The following is a 22873-nucleotide window of genomic DNA, read 5'->3' on the forward strand; positions in this document are numbered from 1 at the left end:
GATTTTCAACACTTGCTGGTTGTGTAATTTTTCATGTAAAGATCAGTTTGCGAATTTTTTTATGGCAGCGATATTTACCTTTTTCATTATTGTTATTATTATTTATTATTATTATTATTATTTATTTATTATTATATTAGCATTATTAATATTTATTATAATTATTAGTTTATTAGACTGTTAGGGTTAGATTGCATAATGTTCACAGGTGTTGCCCATCATAGCGGTGTGTGGTGTGGGGAGACAGCAGCAAAATGGCAGGGGACAGGGTGACATGCAGGTGATTTGTTTGTGGCCACCCCTTACGGAAGTAAGGCGTCTGGCTAGATAGATGGAATCCGCCTGTTATATCAGTGCCAGGACATGAAGGCCTCCGTCCATCACCACTTAAGGGGCAAGTGACATGAATCAGTGTAAGGGGTGGAAGATAATGGGACCAGTAGATAGTGTGTATAGTACAGCAGAGTGAACACTGCCAGAGTCTCCCACCCAGCTGATACAATGATAAGATAGGCCAGTGTGCATTCACTTCACCCCCATACCACGCCGGTCACTCTGTTATACTCTCCTCACTCTGACTTGGCCAGAATTTACCGTCTGTTTTTGTGGTAGGTGGTGGTGACCGTCATCCACTCACTTGATGTAGTGCTGCCTACTTCTTCTTTCACCTTTATCACTCTTTTTCTGTGGCTTCCCTCCTCCCCATTGCTCACCATCATCCACTCTCGGGATGTAGTGATGCGTACTTCAGCCTTCACCTTTGTCATTCTTTTTCTGTGTCAGCCCTCATCTCTTCCTATCTCTTACCATCATCCACTCACTTAATATGGTGCTGCCCACTTCTTCCTTCACCTTTATCATTCATTTTCAATGTCTGTCCTCCTCTCTTCGTGTTTCTCACCGTCACCCACTCACTTGCTGTAGTGCTGCCTACTTCTTCCTTCACCATTATCATGCTTTTTCTGTGTCTGTCCTCCTCTCTTCCTATTTCTTCCATCATTCCTGTCACCTTTTATTACTCTTCTTTCCTTTTCTTGTGGCTTTACATCGAGTGACAAGCCTAATGGGGTTTCCTGTAAGCCAGGAAACCATTGACAACGCTGGGTGGTAACCATATAACCAACCCATACATGTTCCCCACGTGTCAACAAGTGGGTTGGTGGAGGATTAGTGCCCCTCCCTGTAGAACTTACTCAAAGATAAATGGCCACTTCTTACCGGATTATGGCGTCTGGCTATGGAGAGAGAGATACTCCTTCCCAAATTTCGTCTCTGCTTTCTTCTGTCCCATAGTCTCGGTGGTTGCGGAAGCTCCCTAACACCTTTTTCTAAGTGATTTATTTTGCCTACTGTAGCTACAGTATGATCGTCTTCTGTGTAGTCAAAGTCATTCTAATATCACCAAACTCTGCGCATATGGTACAATATTTTATCAGTGAGCAGGATCCAAAATAAATAGCTAAGGAAGAGGTGTTAGGGAGCCACCTTAGCTGATGAGATTACAAGCTTTTGGCCAAATTTGCTGCCTGTACTCTCTTCACTTTAACATGGCTTAAAATTGTGGTGTCTTTAACATCAGTGCATAACGGTACAAGATATTTACACTTGAAGAATGTACTAGTCATGAAGAAGTGCTGTGGAAAGGATGTAAATCTGAATTTGCAGTGACCCTAACTTCAACGTGTAGTTGTGAAAAAAACGTGAATAATTTGCTAGTCACAAAGAAGTGCTGTGGCAAGGATGTACGCCTGAATTTGCGGTGTCTCCATTGCATATCTTTGACAAAATTGACACGTGAATAATTTGCTAGTCATGAAGAAGTGCTGTGGAAAGGATGTACGCCAGATATTGCAGTGACTCCATGGCATTGCTGTGATGAGACTGACTCTTGAATAATATGCTAGTCATGAAGAAGTGCTGTGGAAAGGATATAGTGCTGTAGTGTTGTGTTATTCTGCCATTGAGTTGGGGAAAGCAAGCAGCAAGAGAATGAGAACCCCTGCCATGATAAGGTAAACAAACTGTTGTCTAGATTGCCTTGTGTATACTGGAGGGCTGTGGTATTATTATCATTATTATCATCATTGTTTTTGTGACTATCCCTCCGTCATCATTGTCATTACTGCCATCGTCATCGTCGTCGTCGTCGTCATGGGTGTTATCGTTATCATCAGTATTGTGACTTTTCCATCCTCCTCCTCCTCCCCCTCATCGTCATCATCACCACCATCATCATCATCATCATTGTTGTCGTCATCATCATCATAGTTGTAATTGTCATCATCGTTATTGTGACTTTTCTCTCCATCATCATCATTGTAGTCACCCACTTCTTCCTCCTTCTGTTCCTCCTCCTCCTCCTCCTCATTATCATCATCATCATCATCATCGTTGTGGTTGTGTGTAACTTCCCTCCCTAGGTTGGCATTTTATTGTCAGATTGAGATGGTTGTGTGAGTTTGTTTTGTAGTGCAGCCTTGCCATAATCAACTAATTACATGGAGAGGCAGGTTTTATTTTGGAAAATTTGTTATATCCAAATTTTGTTGGTCATTTTAACTTATAAATGCAGGTTTGTTATATACCTTCCTGCGTTGTGTAGGTACCACACAAGCATTGCATCGTTTCAAGTCTGTTTGGTAGTGAATCCTTGCCATGAGCTAATTGAGTGGAGAGGCACAGGTTTTATCAGAAATGCCATTATATCCGTTTGTTGTTATTCATTTTAACTTACAAAAACAGGTTTGTTACATATGTTCACTTGTGCAGTAGGTACCACATAAGCGTTGCATCATCTCAAGTCTGTTTTGTAGCGAATCCTTGCCATGAACTAATTGGGTGGAGAGGCAGAGGTTATATAAGAAAATCCATTATATCCAGTTGTTATTATTTGTCTTAACTTAAAACTACAGGTTTGTTTTATACCTTCCTGTGTTGTGTAGGTACCACACAAATATTGAATCATCTCAAGTCTGTTTTGTAGTGAATCCTTACCATAAACTAATTGGGTGGAGAGGCACAGGTTATATCAGAAAATCCGTTATATTCGATTGTTTTTATTCATCATAACTTAAAACTACAGGTTTGTTTTATACCTTCCTGTGTTGTGTAGGTACCACACAAATATTGCATCACCTCCAGTCAAAGAGGGACTCAAAACTTTTCTGTGTGGTTGGTGCATAAACCCCTGATGGGCTAATACTAAGTGGAGTGCTTTTCCTCCCCTTAGTGAGTGTTTTATATCCAGTGTACGGTAAATTAGAGAGGTATATGAGGGAGGGGGAAGTGAGTTGGGGGGAGGGTAGTCAAATGGTGGGTGACAGAACGACTTGGAGGTGTTCTGTCTGCGGCCACCCTTTGCTGGATTAGGGCGTTGGGCTTTAGATAGATATGAGAGAGGGGGGTGTGAGTTGGGGGGAGGGCAGTGAAATGGCAGGGGACAGGGCAACATGGAGGTGATTTGTTTGTGGCCACCTCTTACTGGGTTAAGGTGTTTGGCTATAGATGGATAAATTGTACCTCTTGTAAGGCTTGCAGTTTGGCCTGTTCACCTCTTCATTGTGCCTCATAGCTAGGCCTATGTGGTCTGCAGTTCAGCACGCGCGCACACACACACACACACACACACACACACACACACACACATACACACACATACACACACACACACACACACACACACACAAAACATCATTGGGCATCTTTGGTGGTGGAGTTTGGTTGTGGAAAATGATGTACTGTAGATATGAAGGACTGAAATACCATCCCTGCCTCAGCCCTGTTGTTTATACAGTTGCATGTGTGGTCACCATGCTTTGAAACTGTTGAGTGACATGCTTATTCATTGGCCACTACATAGTTATGAACAGTAATATATAATTTTTGAGGTCAAAAGTGACAAGTTGAATTATGTGTGTAAACAGTAATAAATATCTTAAAAGGCAGGTGTATGTTGACTGATACCCCAGCATGCACACAAAACATGTAATTGTGTTACAATTGTGAATGGGAATTAACCCTTTCGGTACCAGATGACACAGGCTGCGTCCAATGTTTAGATACCGTTTCTTACACTCCCAACCTCGTCCACCAAGCCTTGCAGCTCCCCTTCGTCTTCACTTAACAGCACAGTATCATCTGCAGACAACATGATGATGATGATTTGTTAATTTTTATATATATTATTATTATTATTATGATGGTGGGAAAAAAAAAAAAGGTTGTGATGATGATGATGATGTATTTTTATTATTTTATTTATTACCAGGCATACGAGGAGGTTGCCAACTATAATGAAGAGGCTTTGAGAAGTTTTTTGGAAGAGGTGACCAACGCAGGCAAGACCAAGGATAAGAGTTCTCTGTCGCCACATGCTTTGGTATGTAGAGAGAGAGAGAGAGGAGGTATGATAATGATGATGATGAGAGGGAGAGAGAGAGAGAGAGAAGGAGGTATGGATGATGATGATGAGGAAGGGAGGTATGTATGTATGTATGATGATGAGACAGGAGGTATGGATGATGGTGGTGATGCCTGTAGGACTTGGCATTACAGCATCACGGAGCAGAGAAAATGTTGGATTTTGACGTTTGTTCATTTTCACAGTTCCCCAATGTTATTTCTTGTTGTCCATTGCATTATACAGTGAAACCAGTAGAGTACAACTCAGTTATATGTCCTGGGGAAGACAGAGAAGTGCAGAGGTGGCACATGAGGAAGGAAGGATGGGTGAAACTAGTAGGTATGTTAAAAAATATTAATGAGAAAAATGAACTGGTGAAAGTAGGATTGGATGATGGTAATGCTGATGGCTTTCATTAGGCTCTGTTGCGCCGGGAGGAGGACGCCCTAAGAGAGGAATCCAGCTCTGGGGACGACACACGGGAACTGTTCGAGCGTTGCCGCAACAAGAAATTCCTGGGCCGCCACCGCCACAGCCGGCACCACCCCAACCCCAGCCACCACAGCCACAAGGAATCCTCCGCCGCGGCACGATCCAGCACCGGAGGCTCCCTAGGCTCGCTGCAGGACCTGTCCGACACCAAACAGGTCAAGCAGACATCAGGGGCGCAGAACCAGGGAGTGGCGGCACGCTGTAGGGAAGGTAAGGGTGTGGCGAGAGGGGGGAAGGTGAGGACCACAGGGAGGGTTGGAGGAAGGCTGATAACAGTCTTTCATTCGTGGTGTCACTTTGTATCACGCAGGTGTAAGCATACATTTTTTATTGTGTGTACTGGCATCTGTTGTATGAGAAACTAGTGATACAAGAATGGACAATTTAGACCCAGATTTGGTGAGGCCTGCAGGGTTATTTAATCTAACCAAAGCAGTGTACGTACTCCATTATATAAGTTTTGCAGTCGTTTTCTTCTTCTTCCTCTTCCTCTTCTTACCCCGCCCCCAATCCATTAGCTACATGAGTGCCCGCTGTCAGAACACTCCTCCATTAACGTTTTCCACTCCTGTAACAGAACCCACCTGTACTCTCGATAAAAAAAAGTATTGGCACTCTTTCTGTGAGACATTGTGACGCAGGGACTGTGATTTATGGGAAATGCCACAGTTGTGTCGTTTTATATCCTTCATATGTGTTGCTCTTATATTTTACACATATATAGCTGGATTTGTCATAGTAACATTGCACTACATGGCAGCTCAGCCATTTATGTGAGAATTAAACATGTATGCCAGAAGAGAGAACCTGTATTTTTACACAGTGGTATGCTGCCTGGCTTTCACCTGTGAGTCCTGGGTTCGATTCCCAGCATATTGGTAATTTCTCTGATGTATGCCAGCACTACCGATGGGACCAGAGACCAAGCATTTCACATCTCATCTGACCCCAGTCTGCCCGTACCTTTTTTTTTATCAAGGGTGCTCCGTTATACAAGTTTTGCTATCCCCCCCCCCCCAATCCATTATTTAGTTCCCACTGTCCAAACACTCCTCCATTAACATATTCCCTTTCTGTAACGGGACCCACCTGTACATATTTCAGTCTTCCTATCCTTTGTCAGTGTTTTTTTTAGCTGAGCAGACACTTGGTGAATGAGAGGGGTTAGAGGAGGAGGGGAATGCTTTTATATCAGGTTAAGTTTGTGTTTGTTTTAGGTGGGTCTTGTGGCAACCTCTCCCGTGGGTCGTTTGAGACACAGCCGCCCAGCAGTCGACGGAAGGGCGGTGGTGGACGGCGCGGCGCCAGGGAAGCCGCCAACGCTGCCAACAGGGCCAGCGCCAGCCAGCGGGAGGGAGGATCTCTACAGGTATGCCACGGGATTGTCACTGCTGTGTGTGTGTGTGTGTGCGCACATGCTTGTTGGCTTGTTTGTGCGTATGTGTCTGTTCCAAAAGTTCATTTTTGTATAAAAATGTAGGAACTGTGTACAGTGTGGTGTGTAAATAACAGTGTACTAGAGTCTGATGTGGGTGTGTCTTGTGTTGTGGAGATGGATCATATCATTTTTCATTAATTTATTTACGTATGTGTGTATTATTTCTTTTCCTGCCCAACAGAACCTTAGCAAGAGTGAGGGTGGCGGGGGAGAGTCCAAGAAACTGCACAAGTCGGGGAGTTTGAGTCAGGTGTGTTCCGAGCCGACCACAGGAGCACGCAGCAAGGTGGGTGTGTGGCCCAGGGCGGCTTGTGGTGTGGGGTGTACATCTCAGGGGTGGTTAGGTGGGGGGGGATTCAAAGCCACATATGTGGGTGTATGTCCATGGGGTGGTTGCTGTTGCCTCATATATCACCTAAATATCCGGACGGAGTATTGTCACCCCCGGGCCAAAAAAGAAATGAATATTACACAGCTATCTACTGTCTTTAATTTTTCTCAGTGTTAATTATACCAGTATTTTATTACTTATTCACAAGAGTGGACAGGAATAAATGTAATAATAATAATAATATAGTAATCACAATGAGAACTAAATAATGAGGTGGTTTGGCCATGTGGAGAGGATGGAGGGTGAAAGACTGACAAAGAGAGTGTATATGAGTAAGGTGGAGGGTGGAAGAGGGAGGGGGAGACCGAGGATGAGATGGAGGGATGGGGTGGAGAGGTATATGAGAGAGGGGGGTGTGAGTTGGGAGCAGGGCAGTGAAATGGCGGGGGACAGGGCGACTTGGAGGCGATTTGTTTGTGGCCACCCCAAACGGGATTGAGGCGTCTGGCAATAGATAGATAGATAGAATAATAATAATAATAATCTATCTATAGCCAGACACCTTAATCTTACAAGGGGTGGCCACAGACAGATTGCCTCCATGTCACCCTGTCCCTTGCCATTTCTCTGCCCTCCCCCCAGCTTGCACCCCCCTCTCTCATATACCCCTTTACTCCATTCCTTCATCTCCCTTTCCTCCACCTCACTCACATACACTCCTAGTTAGTCTCTCATATGCCTCTACTCTATCCCTCAATCTCATCCTCGGTCTCCCCCTCCCTCTCCCTCACAGTCATACACTCCTCATTAATTTCCTACATACCTCTCTACTCTGTCCCTCCATCTCTTCGTCAGCCTCCCTCTCCCTCTTCCCCTCCTCCACCTTGCTCACACACTCCTAGTTTCCAAGTTAGCCTCTCACATGTCTCTCTACTCCATCCCTCCATCTCATCCTCGGTCTCCCCCTCCACCTCACTCACACAAACTCCCCTGTTCACTTTGTACGTCACATTAATTCAACGTTTCCACAGAATCGTCGACAGAAAACATCGTCGGAGAGTTCCGGCCGGCACGAGACCGCCTCCTGCATCACCGCCTCCACCCCCACAGCCACCGCCTCAGACAGCCGCGCCACATTCCCCCCGGAGGGTGTCGGGGGGCGGCCATTAGGGGGGATTGCCAGCCCCGATTCCGGCAACAATGATGACTCTATGTCGGTGAGTGTTTGGTCTGTGGGTCGCGTCTGTGTCTGTTTGTATATATTTTTTAAGTGGTTGCCATCAGGCTACCCTGCCCCCATCTCACACCCTCTCACTCATACCTCTCCACTCCATCCCATCATCTCATCCTCAGTCTCCCTCCTCCTCCTCCCACTCCACCTCACATAATACTGTAGGCATTAATATGTCTAAAACTATTACATATTGTCATAACATTAATGCCAACTTATTCACTGATTCATTCATTCATCATCTAATCCAGTGCTTTCCCACCTTTTCTGATTCTGGCCCCCTCACAGAATGACACGTTCCCTGTGCCCCCCTTCCTCCAATGCTGTATTTTACTGGCATAGTTGGCACATGTCAATAAATATCATAGATTCTTAATCTTTGAAATTGTTTATATATTCAGATAACTAGATTTATTACTCATATCTGAAATATTTTCTCCATATTTAGAAATTACTGAATTCCATCATAATTCATAGTTTTCAAATATAAGTACCCTCTTTATCAAGCCTTCACACCCCCCCCAGGCAGCCCTTCGTACCCCCCTAGGGGGGGTGCACCCCACAGGTTGGAAGCCACTGATCTTATCCAAGGGTGATGCACACAAACTCACTGAAGCCTTTATTTATTTATTCTGGAAGCCTTTATTACAATTGAAACACTGGCACCTTCCTAGATAACAAGAATTTTGGCTTTATCCATGTACCTCAATTAAACACTTCTTTCATCCATCACAACACCTCTCTCTGGAGCTTCTGGCAAATGTAGGGCTTTGTTTAGCATGTTGTAAAGTCAATGTGTTGTTATAAATCACCATGGCAGTGTTTGGGCAGGGTACACTGAAGAGAGTACGGTATACAATAGAGAGAGAGAGAGAGAGAGAGCAGTGTTTAGCCAGGTTGTGTTAGAGTACAGTATACAATAGAGGGAGAGAGAGGGAGGGATGGATGGAGAGAGAGCAGTGTTTGGCCAAGTTAGAGTGAAAAGAGTACAGTATACCCCATGTTTGTTTGTTTTATTGTTTGTTTAGGACGGTGAGACAACAGAGGAGGAGGCCGAGGCAGTGAGGGGCGGGGCACTGATAGAGCGTTGTGGCGGGAACGAGAGTGCGGCGTTAGAGGAATCCGGCATAGAGCTGCAGACCGTCACCTGCCACCGCGCCGACCACGACAACACCACAACAACCGCCAGACATCACCATCACCACCACCACCACCATCACCACCACCACGACAACACCACAGCGATACCCGTGGCCGTGGCTGAGGTGGACAAGCCCATCAACTTCCCCATTGGCCGATCTCAGGTGTGTGGAGGGTTGATGACCAAGGGAGGGTTGGGCTGGAAGGCATGCCAGGGTCCTGATTAGGGTGGATGAGGAAGCAGCAGTAACTTTGGTTACTCTCAGGATTGTTATGGATCTAGTGGTTAAGATGCTTCAGTCAGCCATGAAAATGTGATGATGATGATGATGGTAACGATTATGGTGGTAATATTAATTCTTACAAAACAACAATGATGATGATGATGACGGTGATGATGATGATGTTGCTTTACAGATTGGTATGCCGGGTGGCTCTGGTCAGTACGGCTCTCTCTCCCTGTCAAGCTCCCACTGCGTCAACTCAGTAAGAAAGACCAATAACAAAGGTGCGTACCATTTCACAACTACAGTACTACAAAATATATTCCGGCAGCCTAAAATTATTCATTATTATTTACTATTTTTATTATTATCATCATCATTAATAATAGAAGTAGTACTAGTAGCAGTGGTGGTGGTGGTATGATTATTATTAATTATTATTTTTAGTAATAATGGTGGTATGATTATTTTTATTGTTATTATTTTTCAGGGTGAGAATTGTCATTAATCTGGAGGAGGGTTACTGATTTCTAGACCCTGCCTCACCCCATCTTTTAGTGAGGATGGATGATAATGGTGATGTGATGTAATGTGATGCAATATAATGATGATGATGAGGAGGAGGAGGATTGGAATGTTGTTGTTGATGATGATGATGAGGAGGAGGAGGACTGGGATGTTGATGATGATGAGAAGGAGATTTGGGATGATGGTGATGATGAGGAGAATTGAGTCATGGATGATAATGGTGGTGATGATGATGATGAAGAGGAGGAGAGAAATGTGTGCTTGATGATAGTACTGGTGATGATGATAATGAGGGGGAGAAATGAATCATTGTTGATGATAGTGATGGTGATGATGATGATATGAGGAGGAGAAATGAGTTGATGATGATGATGATATGAGGAGGAGAAATGAGTTGATGATGATGATGATATGAGGAGAAGAAATGAGTTAATGATGATAATGTTGATGATAATGATGACTAATATGCCGTTTCCCGCAACCCTAACAGAAGAGGATAATCAGATGGGCAACAACCGAAGCGATACTGCTGGGGGGGAGGTAAGTAGCATTAGACCCTTCCAGTAACTATCTGTCTGTATCTGTCTATCTATTTGTCTGTCTGTCTGTCTGTCTAGAGGTAAGCAGCATTAGACCCTTCCAGTAACTATCTGTCTATCTATATATCTATCTGTATCTGTCTGTTTATCTATCTCTTTATCTATCCAGAGGTGTGCAGCATTTGACCCTTCCAATAATTCTCTACCAGTCTATCTGTCTATCTAGAGGTAAACAGCATTTGACCCTTCCAATAACTGTCTATCTGTCTGTCTATTTATCTGTCTAGAATTAAGCAGGATTAGACGCTTCCAGTAACTATCTATCTATGTCAAGGTAAGCAGCATTGTACTCCTCCAGTAACTGTGACGACTGTGAAATTACCGCTTTTGTGTGAGCCAGGAATAGTGATGCAAAACAAAAAGAATGCATTTTTTTTTTTTTTTTTAATAGGCAAAACTATTTCTTTTAAAGGTTATTACAGGAATTTACAGCAGTATAAGAGTTCCTTAAGCCAGTCTAGCGTATGTGGAATATCATTAGAACCATTTGAACTGCTTTTAATAACCTGTTTATACAAGTTATGCAACAGGCTTCTACCTACTGTTATTTCTTTTTCCCTATTCAAAGATATAAAAAGATAATAATAAAAAAAATTCAGTAGTGTAAAGTGTAAACACATACTGATGTAAATCTTGTTACTTTTGTTGTACTTACTGTAGAGGTCCTTTGTACAAGAACTTATACAGGTTGAGGCTTGGGCTGATGCAGTATTATCAAATAATTACTGTCATGAGAACAAGAATTAAGAAAGGAGTACAGAAATGTCACTGGTTATAAGGTTTAAGGCAGTCAGTTATCAGGCTTGAAGGTCAGAGACGTCAGAGGTTCTAGTGCTGACTCCTGGCCCTGCTGCCTCCTCTAACATGCACTAGTCCTGACTCCTGGCCCTGGTACCTCCTCTAACGTGCAGTAGTCCTGACTCCTGGCCCTGCTGCCTCCTCTAACGTGCAGTAGTCCTGACTCCTGGCCCTGCTGCCTCCTCTAACGTGCAGTAGTCCTGACTCCTGGCCCTGCTGCCTCCTCTAACATGCAGTAGTCCTGACTCCTGGCCCTGCTGCCTCCTCTAACGTGCAGTAGTTCTGACTCCTGGCCCTGCTGCCTCCTCTAACGTGCAGTAGTCCTGACTCCTGGGCCTGGTACCTCCTCTAACATGCAGTAGTCCTGACTCCTGGGCCTGGTACCTCCTCTAACATGCAGTAGTCCTGACTCCTGGCCCTGCTGCCTCCTCTAACATGCAGTAGTCCTCACTCCTGGCCCTGCTGCCTCCTCTAACGTGCAGTAGTCTTCACTCCTGGCCCTGCTGCCTCCTCTAACGTGCAGTAGTCCTCACCCCTGGCCCTGCTGCCTCCTCTAACGTCAGTAGTCCTCACTCCTGGCCCTGCTGCCTCCTCTAACGTGCAGTAGTCCTCACTCCTGGCCCTGCTGCCTCCTCTAACGTGCAGTAGTCCTCACTCCTGGCCATGCTGCCTCCTCTAACGTGCAGTAGTCCTCACTCCTGGCCCTGCTGCCTCCTCTAACGTGCAGTAGTCCTCACTCCTGGCCATGCTGCCTCCTCTAACGTGCAGTAGGAAACTGGGTTAATTTCTGGCAAATTTTGGAATACATAAACACCTTGTCAACACAGTTCAGACAGCTTACAGGGGAAATATTTATTGTAGTTTCACTCTTTCCAGGACTGGCAGAATGTTGGACCTATGTCTGACCCAAAAATATGAACTTTTGGCATAGAATATGACATTAGAATAATCAAATACAGTATTCGTACGGGGAAATTAGGGGGGAAAAAAATAAAAAACACTTTATTCTGGTTAAAAGAACATGAATCAAAGAATGTTTTTCTTTTTGCATCACTAGCTAGGAAATATAACTCTCTCTCTCTCTCTCTCTCTCTCTCTCTTGGCTCATTATAGACTTTTTTTTTTTTATGGTATATTTTGCATATTTCACAATTATAATATATTTTTGAGCAGATTATGGCAGTGTGATGTGAAAAGAATGTGAAAATACAGGTTAGTTTTGTTTGCCCTCTCAGTTCCAGTATGTCAGCTTCTGTGAATATGGATAAAAAGTATCTATCTATCATCCCATCTGTCTGTGTATCTATCTATCTGTCTGTCTGTCTGTGTATCTATATATGGTCAGACGCTGTAATTCCACAAAGGGTGGCCATTTGTCTTTGAGTTAATAGTTTTATAGGGAGGGACACTAACCCTCCGCCAACCCACTTGTTGACACGTGGGGAATGGGTGGGAAGTAATGAAGTAGTAATGTAATAAAGGTGTAGTATTAGCCCAGTTCCATCAGGTAAAAATAAGGCTGGTAGGAATAAAGCCAAAGGGGTAACCATTTCTCGGTATCCGTCTGTCTCCGCAGTCCAAATCGTCAGCTTCCCTTGACGAGAATGGTAACCCAGTGGTTGTGGGCGGGTCCTGTGGGTTAGTGGGTGGCCAGAACAGCAGCCAGACCCCCCAGCAGGCCCAGCGCTCCACCACCACCACCACCACCACCACCAACTCCCTCTCCACCCAGCGCAAGCCGCCCGTCATGCCCTCATCGTTAAAAGACGCCACCCGATTCGACCGCCTCAAGGCACGCAATGACAAGAAGAAGGTGCGTGTCTATCTGCTATCTACTTATCCACCTCTCTCTGTCTTATCTATCTACTATCTACTTATCCACCTCTCTCTGTCTTATCTATCTGCTATCTACTTATCCACCTCTCTCTGTCTTATCTATCTACTATCTACTTATCCACCTCTCTCTGTCTTATCTATCTGCTATCTACTTATCCACCTCTCTCTGTCTTATCTATCTACTATTTACTTATCCACATCTCTCTGTCTTATCTATCTGCTATCTACTTATCCACCTCTCTCTGTTTTATCTATCTGCTATCTACTTATCCACCTCTCTTTGTCTTATCTATCTGCTATCTACTTATCCGTCTGTCTGTCTGTATCTCTACACCAACTCTCTCTCCACCCAATGCAAGCCGCCCGTCATGCCCTCCTCGTTAAAAGACGCCACTCAGTTTGACTGCCTTAAGGCACGCAGTGACAAGAAGGTGTGTATCTATCAGCTGTCTACTTACCCACCTGTCTGTCTGTCTGTCTGATGGTGATGGTGATATTGATGATGATGATGGTAATAATGATAATGGTGATCATGCTGATGGTGATTTTTTATTTATGTGGTAAGTCAGGTCCACGTTCCGAAATCATAACATTTTTCATTTAGCTGGCATTTTAATTTTGTAAGTAAACTTGTAGATAGCAGTGAAACTCTTTGTGTAGTTTTATTATAGTTAAATTGTTGACATACTCCAGAAATAGGACGTTAATTACCTCCCGAAAAAGGACGTTAATTACCTCCCGAAAAGGATGTTAATTACCTCCCGAAAAAGACATTGATTACCTCCCAAAAAGACATTGATTACCTCCCAAAAAGACATTGATTACCTCCCCAAAAAGGACATTAATTACCTCCCAAAATAGGACATTAATCACCTCCCCAAAAAGACATTAATTACCTCCCAAAAAAGGACATGAAGTACAGTAAACTCTCAGTCATCCGTTGTAATTCAGCCAAGCACTGTGCCTATTAAAACAAAATGCCAGATATTGCACAGTATCCCTCTATTGCCTCAATATTTGGTGCTGAGACACATATTTCATACTATCCGTGTCAAACCTCTCTCCTAAAAACTTCTCCTTGAGGAAAAGGTGAAAATTAAGCATAAAGTCATTGTTGAGCCAAATATTGCTTAATCTCCATCTCAAACCTCTCTCCTAAGAACTTTCCCATGTGTAAAAGATGAAAATTAAGCATAAAGTACAATAAAACAATGGTCTATCTATCTCTATCTATCTATTGCCAGACGCCTCAATCCCGTTTGGGGTGGCCACAAACAAATCGCCTCCAAGTCGCCCTGTCCCCCGCCATTTCACTGCCCTGCTCCCCCCTCCCCCCCCCTCTCTCATATACCTCTCCACCCCATCCCTCCATCTCATCCTCGGCCTCCCCCTCCCTCTTCCCCCCTCCACCTCACTCTCATACACTGTCTTCGTCAGTCTTTCACCCTCCATCCTCTCCACATGGCCAAACAATGGTACACTAGAGTAATACGGTAGTACAGCGCTAGTTGGCCCGGATATTTCAGTAATACAATAAAATCATGATACAGTACAGTAATACAGCGTTGGTTGGCTACTGTTGACGAGCCAGCTGATTCACCTCAACGCCGGATGTTGAATAGAACCACCTGTTATGTCTTCAGTTTGGCTGTCTTTTGTATTGTTTTTTTCTTGGAAGGAACGATTTGTGGGCTGTTGGCATTTAGTTCTTTCTTTCTTCATTCATTCATTGCCAGACGCCATGTATCCCAAACGGGGTGGCCAAGGGCTTAGAGTTAATTGTTTTACAGGGAGGGGCACTAATCCTCCACCAACCCCACTTGACATGTAGGGATGAGAAACAAAAAAGGCATTGGATGTTGCATAATTTTGGTGGATATTTAATAGAGTGGAGCCAACAGCACCGGGTATTGCAGGGATGGGTTATTGAGAGTTTGCTGTATTGGGAAGCTTCCTTAACAGACCAGAATTTGAGCCCCAGCCCTAGAAACATCCCTCAGTTCCGTTGTCCACTCCAAAAGAGGATAGTGGACTACAGGAGATAGGTAACATCAGCCTGCAGTCCACTGGGTTCACATAATTGGCTCTATATACTATCTATCTGTCTGTCTGTGTATCTATCTGTCTGTCTATCTATCCATCTGTCCATCTATCTATCCATCTGTCTATCTATATGTCTACAGCAAGACATCTTAATCCTGTAAGGGGTGGCCACAGACAAGTCACCTCCGTGCCACCCTGTCATTTTGCTGCCCTCCTCCCCAGCTTAACCACCATCCCTCTCACGTACTTCTACTCCATCCCTTCATTTCATCCTCTGTCTCCCCCTCCCGTCTGTCCCTCCCTTTCCCCCTCCTCTCCACCTCACTCATACACACTCCTTGTTCGTCTCTCATTCCCCATCCTCTCTGCACGGCCAAACCACCTCAGAGTATTTCTTTTAACCTTTTTGGCCGTGTGGAGAGGATGGAGAGTGAGAGACTAATGAGGAGAGTGTATGTGAGTGAGGGGGAGGTTGAGGATGAGGTGGAGGGATGGAGTGGAGAGTTATATGAGAGGGTGTGTGTGGGCTGGGGGGGAGGGCAGTGAAATGGTTAGGGACAGGGCGACATGGAGGTGATTTGTTTGTGCCCACCCCTTACGGGATTGAGGTGTCTAGCAATAGATAGGTAGATAGACTTTTTATCACAACCACACCCACAGCACAACACCCTGTCTTTTCCTGCAGGCTTACCGCGAGAAGGACATTGTTTTGGTGGAGCAGACGCCCGGTTTCCGCGGCGACCAGGACATAAACGACATCATCAAGTACATAGAGGCGGAGGGCGAGGAATCCACCGTCACCACCCGGACCAAACGTAAACACAACAAGAGCAAGAAGGAGGAGGAGAAGGGGAGGAAGGACGAGAGAAAAGATGAGGAGGTGGAGGGAAGCACGAGTAAGAAGGGAAAGAACAAGTGCATGGATAAGGACAAGGATGAACAGAATGGGAAGGATGTGAGTTCTTTAGCCAGTGAGAACAATAGGAAGAACAATAACAAAGACGACGAACGAAAGAGTGGGAGTAATAATAATAACAATAACACAGCCAAGAAGGGCAAGAACAGCAACATACCAGCCAAAAAGAGTGGAAAGAAGAGTGGCTCTGGTGGGGGTGAAGTGAGGGAGTCGGGTAGCATGTATCACAGCATGGAGGAACTTGCGTCAATAGGCCGGTTAAGTGATGGCCGGCCGGAGATTCGCAAACAGGTGACGGTCGACGATGGTGAGATGTCGTTTAACAAGCAGAAGGACAAAATGAATCGTCCGACAGATCTTGGACAGAATATTCTGTCCGACACAGGATACAGTGAGGGAGGGGAGCAGGACAAGATGGAGTCTGACAACAGGACCCAAACGTCCGAATTTGCTGCAGATTTCTACAGTGTCGGGGACAAATTCCTCTCCGGCGACAACCCCCTGAGTCCATCCTCCCCTGGGGGTGGGGACTTTGAGGTGGTGAGCAGCAAGAAGCGTGGCAAGAGGTCACGGACAGGATATACACAGAGCTCCACTGGGCGTCTGTCAGACCAGGAGAGGTACAACACATACGGGGAGGACAACTGCCGGTTTTCTCGGTTCAACCACCTGCGAGGCCAGAGACACGGGGACAGACCTCATATCAGTTTTGCAGAAGGCCCTCGAACGCCCCACGAGGGGAACTTCCTGGCGCAGTGGTCGCAGCTTGGTGTTGGGGAGAGGTATGGTGGGGAGCGGTATGGGGCCCAGGCAACCACGTCGGCCCCGCATAGTGAGGACTCAGCCTCGGATGGAGATGACTCCGTTCACTCTATGCCTGTACCATCTATAACACCCAGGCCAGATGTCCGCAAGCCCCCTCCATCCTCGGACTCCACCCCACAGGCCTCCTACGCCAACATCGCCAAGCTGGCCGCGTCCGCCAACCGTGCACAGATGAAGCGGATGTCACCAGCTGTCACATCTCCGAGGGACCAAGAAGGAGAGAGCGGAGCGATTGTAGACGTCTCCATCGATCCGCACCACCTCGACGCCCCCAAACTACCCCCACTTGCCGAAACGCGCCCGGCGAATATTCTCGACGACAACTTCCCCTCCCTGGCCGAGAGTCTGGGCGTCATTCCAAACTCCACCGCAGCGAAATCGCCCGAACCTAGTCTAGTGAAGCCACCCGATGCTAGTTCAGCGAAGCCGGGTGATGCTAGTTCAGTGAAACAGGGTGAAACTAGGACCGAAAACAGTGAAAGTGGTGTTAGTGAGACGGGTGCGAGTTTGAATCCCCGAAATGACAGTGACACACAGACTGATGCACCCACGGATGGGCTAAATAAGACTGAACCCAAGCCTGATAGTCTACAGCAGCAGCAGCAGCAGCAGCAGCATCCCCCCCCAGCTGTTCATCACCATCATCACTTCACCAAACATCATCTCAATACTCCCCCTCCACCCATCACATCCACTCTACCCCTCCATCATCATCATCACCACCCTCCTCCGCCTGTTCTAACTCGCCCTCCTCCACCTTTACCACACAACTATGCTGTCATACCCCCACCCACATTGCTACGCCACCCACCAAACGCATTCACCACACAGCCACCACCGCAGTTCACCACGCCACCACCAATACCACCACCACATTCCAGGCCCACGGTTGTGCCAAACAGGGACAATTCCTCACAAACAAAGCCTCCGCCACAGCCAGACGCCACAAACGGGCTCCCAGCAGAGGAGCGTCACGGGAAAAACACAGCCAAGTGTCGGAAAAATGGAGTGGGGCCGAGGAAGCTGGAGCCGGCGGTGGTTTTCACAGACAACGCCCGGTTCCACCAAACGGTTGAGGGAATAGAGTTTGGGTTTGGACCTGACCAGCCCATTGCCACCACAGATGCACCCGACTCACCAACACCCGACACTAACTCTTCTCGAATAGACACTAACTCTCCTCGAATAGACACAAACTCTCCGCGAACAGATACAAACTCTCCTCGAATAGACACTAACTCTCCTCGAATAGACACTAACTCCCCACGAATAGACACTAACTCTCCACGAATAGACACTAACTCTCCACGAATAGACACCAACTCCCCACGAATAGACACCAACTCCCAAAGACACATAGACCTTGACTCCAACTGCAACAACAACAACAACAACCACTCTGCCAACAACAACCACAACAAAAACAACAGCCTGATACAAAAGAACGATTTCTGCAAGTGGTTCCAGGCGCCCAAGAACGACAAAATCAGCTACAACTATGAGGAGCTGATTAGACACTTCTCCAAGAGTGAGTATTGGACGGGCTTAAGAATGTTTATTATAATCAATTTATCCATCTATTTTTAAGGCCAGCAATTTATTATTGTCTTTAGTTAGCTATATATAATTTTTTAAGCATTTTTATATATCTGGGCACTCATTATCACATATAGACCCGTTTGTTTATATATACAGTACTGTACCGTAGCTCCCTTCCTGAACCTCTTAAGTATGTCATTGTGTTTGATTTGAGATGCATGTTATCATAGTGTATATGTAGCCATGTTAAATACCAGGTTATGTAGCTATGTTAAATACCTCAACTGGGCTAACTTAACTTTGCTAGCTTAGCATAGGATAGCTTAACTTAGTGTAGGTTATGGAGAGGGTGTGTTTGTATTGTAGCATTGATGTTGGCAGTAGAGTGAATTAGTTATACAAATGCCCCTCAGTTCCCTCCATATCCCACACAAAGGGATGGTGGGTTATAGGAGAAGGGAAGCTCCAGCCAGCAGTTAATGGGCTCTTGTTTCCTTGAGCCTGGGGCCACAACAACCTAATTTTACCCAACCTAACCTCACCTCATGAACCCACACCAACCTAAGCCAACCTAACCTAACCTAACCCAACCCAACCCAACCTAACCTAACCCAACCCAACCTAACCTAACCCAACCCAACCCAACCTAACCCAACCCAACCCAACCTAACCTAACCCAACCCAACCCAACCCAACCTAAACCGTACCATATCCAATCATCCCAGCCAAGTCAACCTAAACCTAAACCAAACCTAACCATAGTTCTCGGTCCGCCTTGCAGCCTGGGAAGTGACGTTACAGCAGATGGAGAAGGATCCCAAGAACATCCAGTACTGGCAAGCAGCAGCAGGCAGCAGTAGCAGCAGCGGGAACAGCAGTAGCGGAAACAGCAGCAGTAGTAGCGGAGGAGGGGGAGGGAGCGGAGGGAATGATGAGGCGTAACTGCTAGCGGGGGTAACTTCTGTGCCTTAGGAGGGGGACGTAGAGTAATGGCAGACAAAAAGTAACGAACCTCATCTTCCCTTACGATTCCCAGATGTGTTACGCGCGTTTTTCCGCCGCCACCCCACACTTACCCAAACAGGGACCTTGCCCGCCGATACCTGGGTGTGTCGGATGTCACCCCACTCAGTCCTCACCGCCTGCCTTCAGTAACGGAAAGATGAAGGCGTTCGTGGATTTGGGAGCGGAAAGATGCGAGTGTTAGTGGACTTGAACAGAAAGATACGTTAGCAGAAAGGTAAAAGTGTTAGCAGAAAGATGTGAGTGGTAGTGGGAAGTTAAGAGCCTTGGCAGAAAGATGTAGCCTAAGCTTTAGCAGTCTCGGAAATGGAACGATGGCAGTGCTATCGAATGCAGAAACAGAAAGAATCGAGTGTTAGCAGATCGGGAAAGATGCAAAGGCTGGCAGACTCAAGCGGAGAGACACGGATAAAAGCAGGCACGGAAATGGAGCGTGAAATTTGACTTGGATATGGAAAGACACGCGTGGTTGCGGATTTGGAAAAGGAAAGAGAAGGAAATCGGGCTCGGAAACGGAAAAATACGATTAATTGATTTGGAAACTTGGGAGGGATGGGTCCGAACTTTCACCAAACTCTCCCGTGCGTAGCCGAACTTTCCCGAACTCTTGGGCCGCAATTCTAGTCCTTTCGGAGGTAAACACCTGTTCCTTGGCTGTTTATTCTGTGTATTATGTCTTTGTATTCTCTTACATATTACTGAAGCAAGCTGTGTTGATACTATTAGGAATATATTACTAGCCTGAAGGGAAAATTAAGGTGTAGTAGGCAGGATAACTAGCTAAAGAGAAGGCATTAAGAAGTCTCCCATGTCACTTGGAATGCGATCCCTTGGGAGAGCGGATATTTGTGAAATGGAATGATTTTACTCTTTTCACTCAGACTTGGCCTAAAATTGCCATCACTCCATTTTGAATACCGAGATGCAACAAGAGATTAGAAGATACTAGTCACAAAGAAGTGCTGTGGAAAGGAAGATGATGCTAGTGATGAGGAAGTGCTATGGAAGGAAGATGATGCTGGCAGTGAAGAAGTGCTATGGAAAGGAAGATGACGCTAGCGATGAAGAAGTGCTGTGGAAAGGAAGATGATGCTAGTGATGATGAAGTGCCGTGGAAAGGAGGAGGATGCTAGCAATGAAGAAGTGCTATGGAAAGGAAGAAGAAGCCAGCCATGAAGAAGTGCTGTGGAAAGGAAGATGATGCTAGCGATGATGAAGTGCTACAGAGAGCATGTAGAGCCATGGCATTGGTTTACCCCTCTGGTACATCAAATAAGCTTCAATGGGATGAAAATCTGGGCCAAGTTAAGGTGAAAGGACTTGCATTGTCTCATTCCACCGCCTGGGTACGTAAAGTGAACCGCAGGAAGATGACAATCTGGGCCAAGTTAAGGTGAGAGGAGGAGAGAGTTTTGGGCCAAGTTAAGGTGAAAGGAGGAGAGAAATTGGGCCAAGTTAAGGTGAAAGGAGGAGAGAATTTTAAGCCAAGTTTAGGTGAAAGGAGTTTAGAATTTTTGGCCAAGTTAAAGGAGGAGAGAAATTGGGCCAAGTTAAGGTGAAAGGAGGAGAGAATTTTAAGCCAAGTTTAGGTGAAAGGAGTTTAGAATTTTTGGCCAAGTTAAAGGAGGAGAGAAATTGGACCAAGTTGAAGGGGAAAGGAGGAGGGAATTTTGGCCAAGTGAAGGTGAAAGGAGGAGAGAATTTTGGCCAAGTTAAATGAGAGAAATTGGGCCAAGTTGAAGGGGAAAGGAGGGAATTTTAGGCCAAGTTAAGGTGAAGGGAGGAGAGAATTTTGGGCCAAGTTAAAGGAGGAAAGAGATTTGGGCCAAGTGAAGGTGAAAGGAGGAGGGAATTTGGCCAAGTTTAGGTGAAAGGAGGAGAGAATTTGGCCAAGTTTAGGTGAAAGGAGGAGAGAATTTTGGCCAAGTTAAATGAGAGAAATTGGGCCAAGTTGAAGGGGAGAGAATTTTAGGCCAAATTAAGGTGAAGGGAGGAGAGAATTTTAGGCCAAGTTTAGGTGAAGGGAGGATAGAAATTGGGCCAAGTTTAGGTGATTGGAGGGGAGAAATTGGGCCAAGTTTAGGTGATAGGAGGGGAGAATTTTTGGCCAAGTTAAAGGAGAGATATTGAGCCAGCTTGAGGTGAAAGGAGTATGGTGAGGCGATGAGTGTGTGAGACATCCGACCTTCCCAGCCCGTACTACCTGTGTTAATTAAAAAATGACACTCTCGGAAACTCTAGGACTGTGTAGAGTTCTGACCCGTAGTGAGAAGCTCTGTGAGAAAATATATAGAGACGTTATATAGAGGTGAAGAAGATATGTAGAGGTGAATTATGGGGAGGAAGTGAAGAAACTGTGAATTATTAGGTGTGGGGAGATGACAATGAATAAACTGAATTATTGACTGTGGGAGTGTGAACAGTGAATTACCAACTGTGGGAGTGTGAATAGTGAAATACCTACTGTGGGAGTGTGAAGAACTAGCAAATTACCAACTGTGGGAGTGTGTATAGCTAGTGAATTACCAACTGTGGGAGTGTGAATGACTAGTGAAATACAGTACCAACTGTGGGAGTGTGAATAACCAAGTGAATTACCGACTGCGGGACTGTGAATAACTAGTGATTTATAAACTATGGGAGTGTGAAAAGTGAATTCCTTTATTACGTAAGGAAGCGTGAAGAGTGCATAACAGTGAATTCTGCGGTTTGGGTGTATAAAACTGAATATGTGTGAATATCCTGGTGAAGTTCATTGTCTGCCTGTCGCCTAGGAAGTGGACCTGAAAGAAAAACGCAAAAAAACAAGGGGGAAAAACAGGAAAAGCGGCGGACATGAACTTTTTCCCCAGGTATCCCTCACATTTCAACTCCCTCCTCACAAACTCATAGAGGCAAAGGAAATGAAAAAAAAACACTAATGGATTTTGAAATATACTTGTGATCTCTATATAGTGAAAAAATATATATATATATCTATAAATGTGATCTCCATATAGCGACATGCCTGCTTCGTCAATTATGCAACGCGATTTTAAAAAAAAAAAAAAAAATTTGAACTGTTTGCCTCAGCTGAATCCAAGAGTTGTGAGAAATCGAATCCAACTTTTGCAGAGGACATCCAAAAGGGAGGAATTCAAAGTGACGTGCTGGGGGTTCTTTGCACCTGTTCTGTGGTGATTCGTTCTGTGTATGAAAGCTAATTTATCTTCCGTTTTCTACTTTAGCCAGTTGGCATTAAAATTCAGTGAGCCTTCTTTATGAGGTAGAAATTAAGTCTCCTTGGTTACTAGTCAAATTAAGCCTCCACTCTGACAACATTTAGCCATCAACAGAGCAGGAAGGGGTCAGGGATTTTTTGTCAGGTTGTAATAAATGAACTACAGAAGAAAAATTAACGAACGAATGACTGTCAAGGCATAATAGATAAAATAAGGCACTACCAGAAAGTTGCTAAGGCACACACGGTACAGTACTATAGTCATTTTTTTTCCCCTCGCTCATCTGA

General features: G+C 45.2%; 1 protein-coding gene across 1 annotated transcript in view; it reads left to right on the plus strand.

Annotated features, from left to right (window-relative positions):
- Positions 1 to 19579, plus strand: part of LOC145395224 (uncharacterized) — a 28332-nt gene extending 8753 nt beyond the window's left edge. Inside the window, exons 2-12 of the mRNA XM_080268912.1 lie at positions 4268 to 4378; positions 4822 to 5104; positions 6112 to 6263; positions 6514 to 6618; positions 7695 to 7880; positions 8923 to 9198; positions 9452 to 9542; positions 10277 to 10326; positions 12760 to 12996; positions 15748 to 18331; positions 19124 to 19579. Coding sequence (XP_080125038.1) covers positions 4268 to 4378; positions 4822 to 5104; positions 6112 to 6263; positions 6514 to 6618; positions 7695 to 7880; positions 8923 to 9198; positions 9452 to 9542; positions 10277 to 10326; positions 12760 to 12996; positions 15748 to 18331; positions 19124 to 19284 — 4236 coding nt within the window. The 3' untranslated portion in view covers positions 19285 to 19579. The remainder of the gene's footprint in view (positions 1 to 4267; positions 4379 to 4821; positions 5105 to 6111; positions 6264 to 6513; positions 6619 to 7694; positions 7881 to 8922; positions 9199 to 9451; positions 9543 to 10276; positions 10327 to 12759; positions 12997 to 15747; positions 18332 to 19123) is intronic.
- The last annotated feature ends 3294 nt before the right edge of the window (positions 19580 to 22873 follow it).

This window comes from Coenobita brevimanus, chromosome 30, assembly GCF_032717465.1.
Source record: "Coenobita brevimanus isolate Jiangsu-jjx chromosome 30, ASM3271746v2, whole genome shotgun sequence".
NCBI lineage: Eukaryota > Metazoa > Arthropoda > Malacostraca > Decapoda > Coenobitidae > Coenobita > Coenobita brevimanus.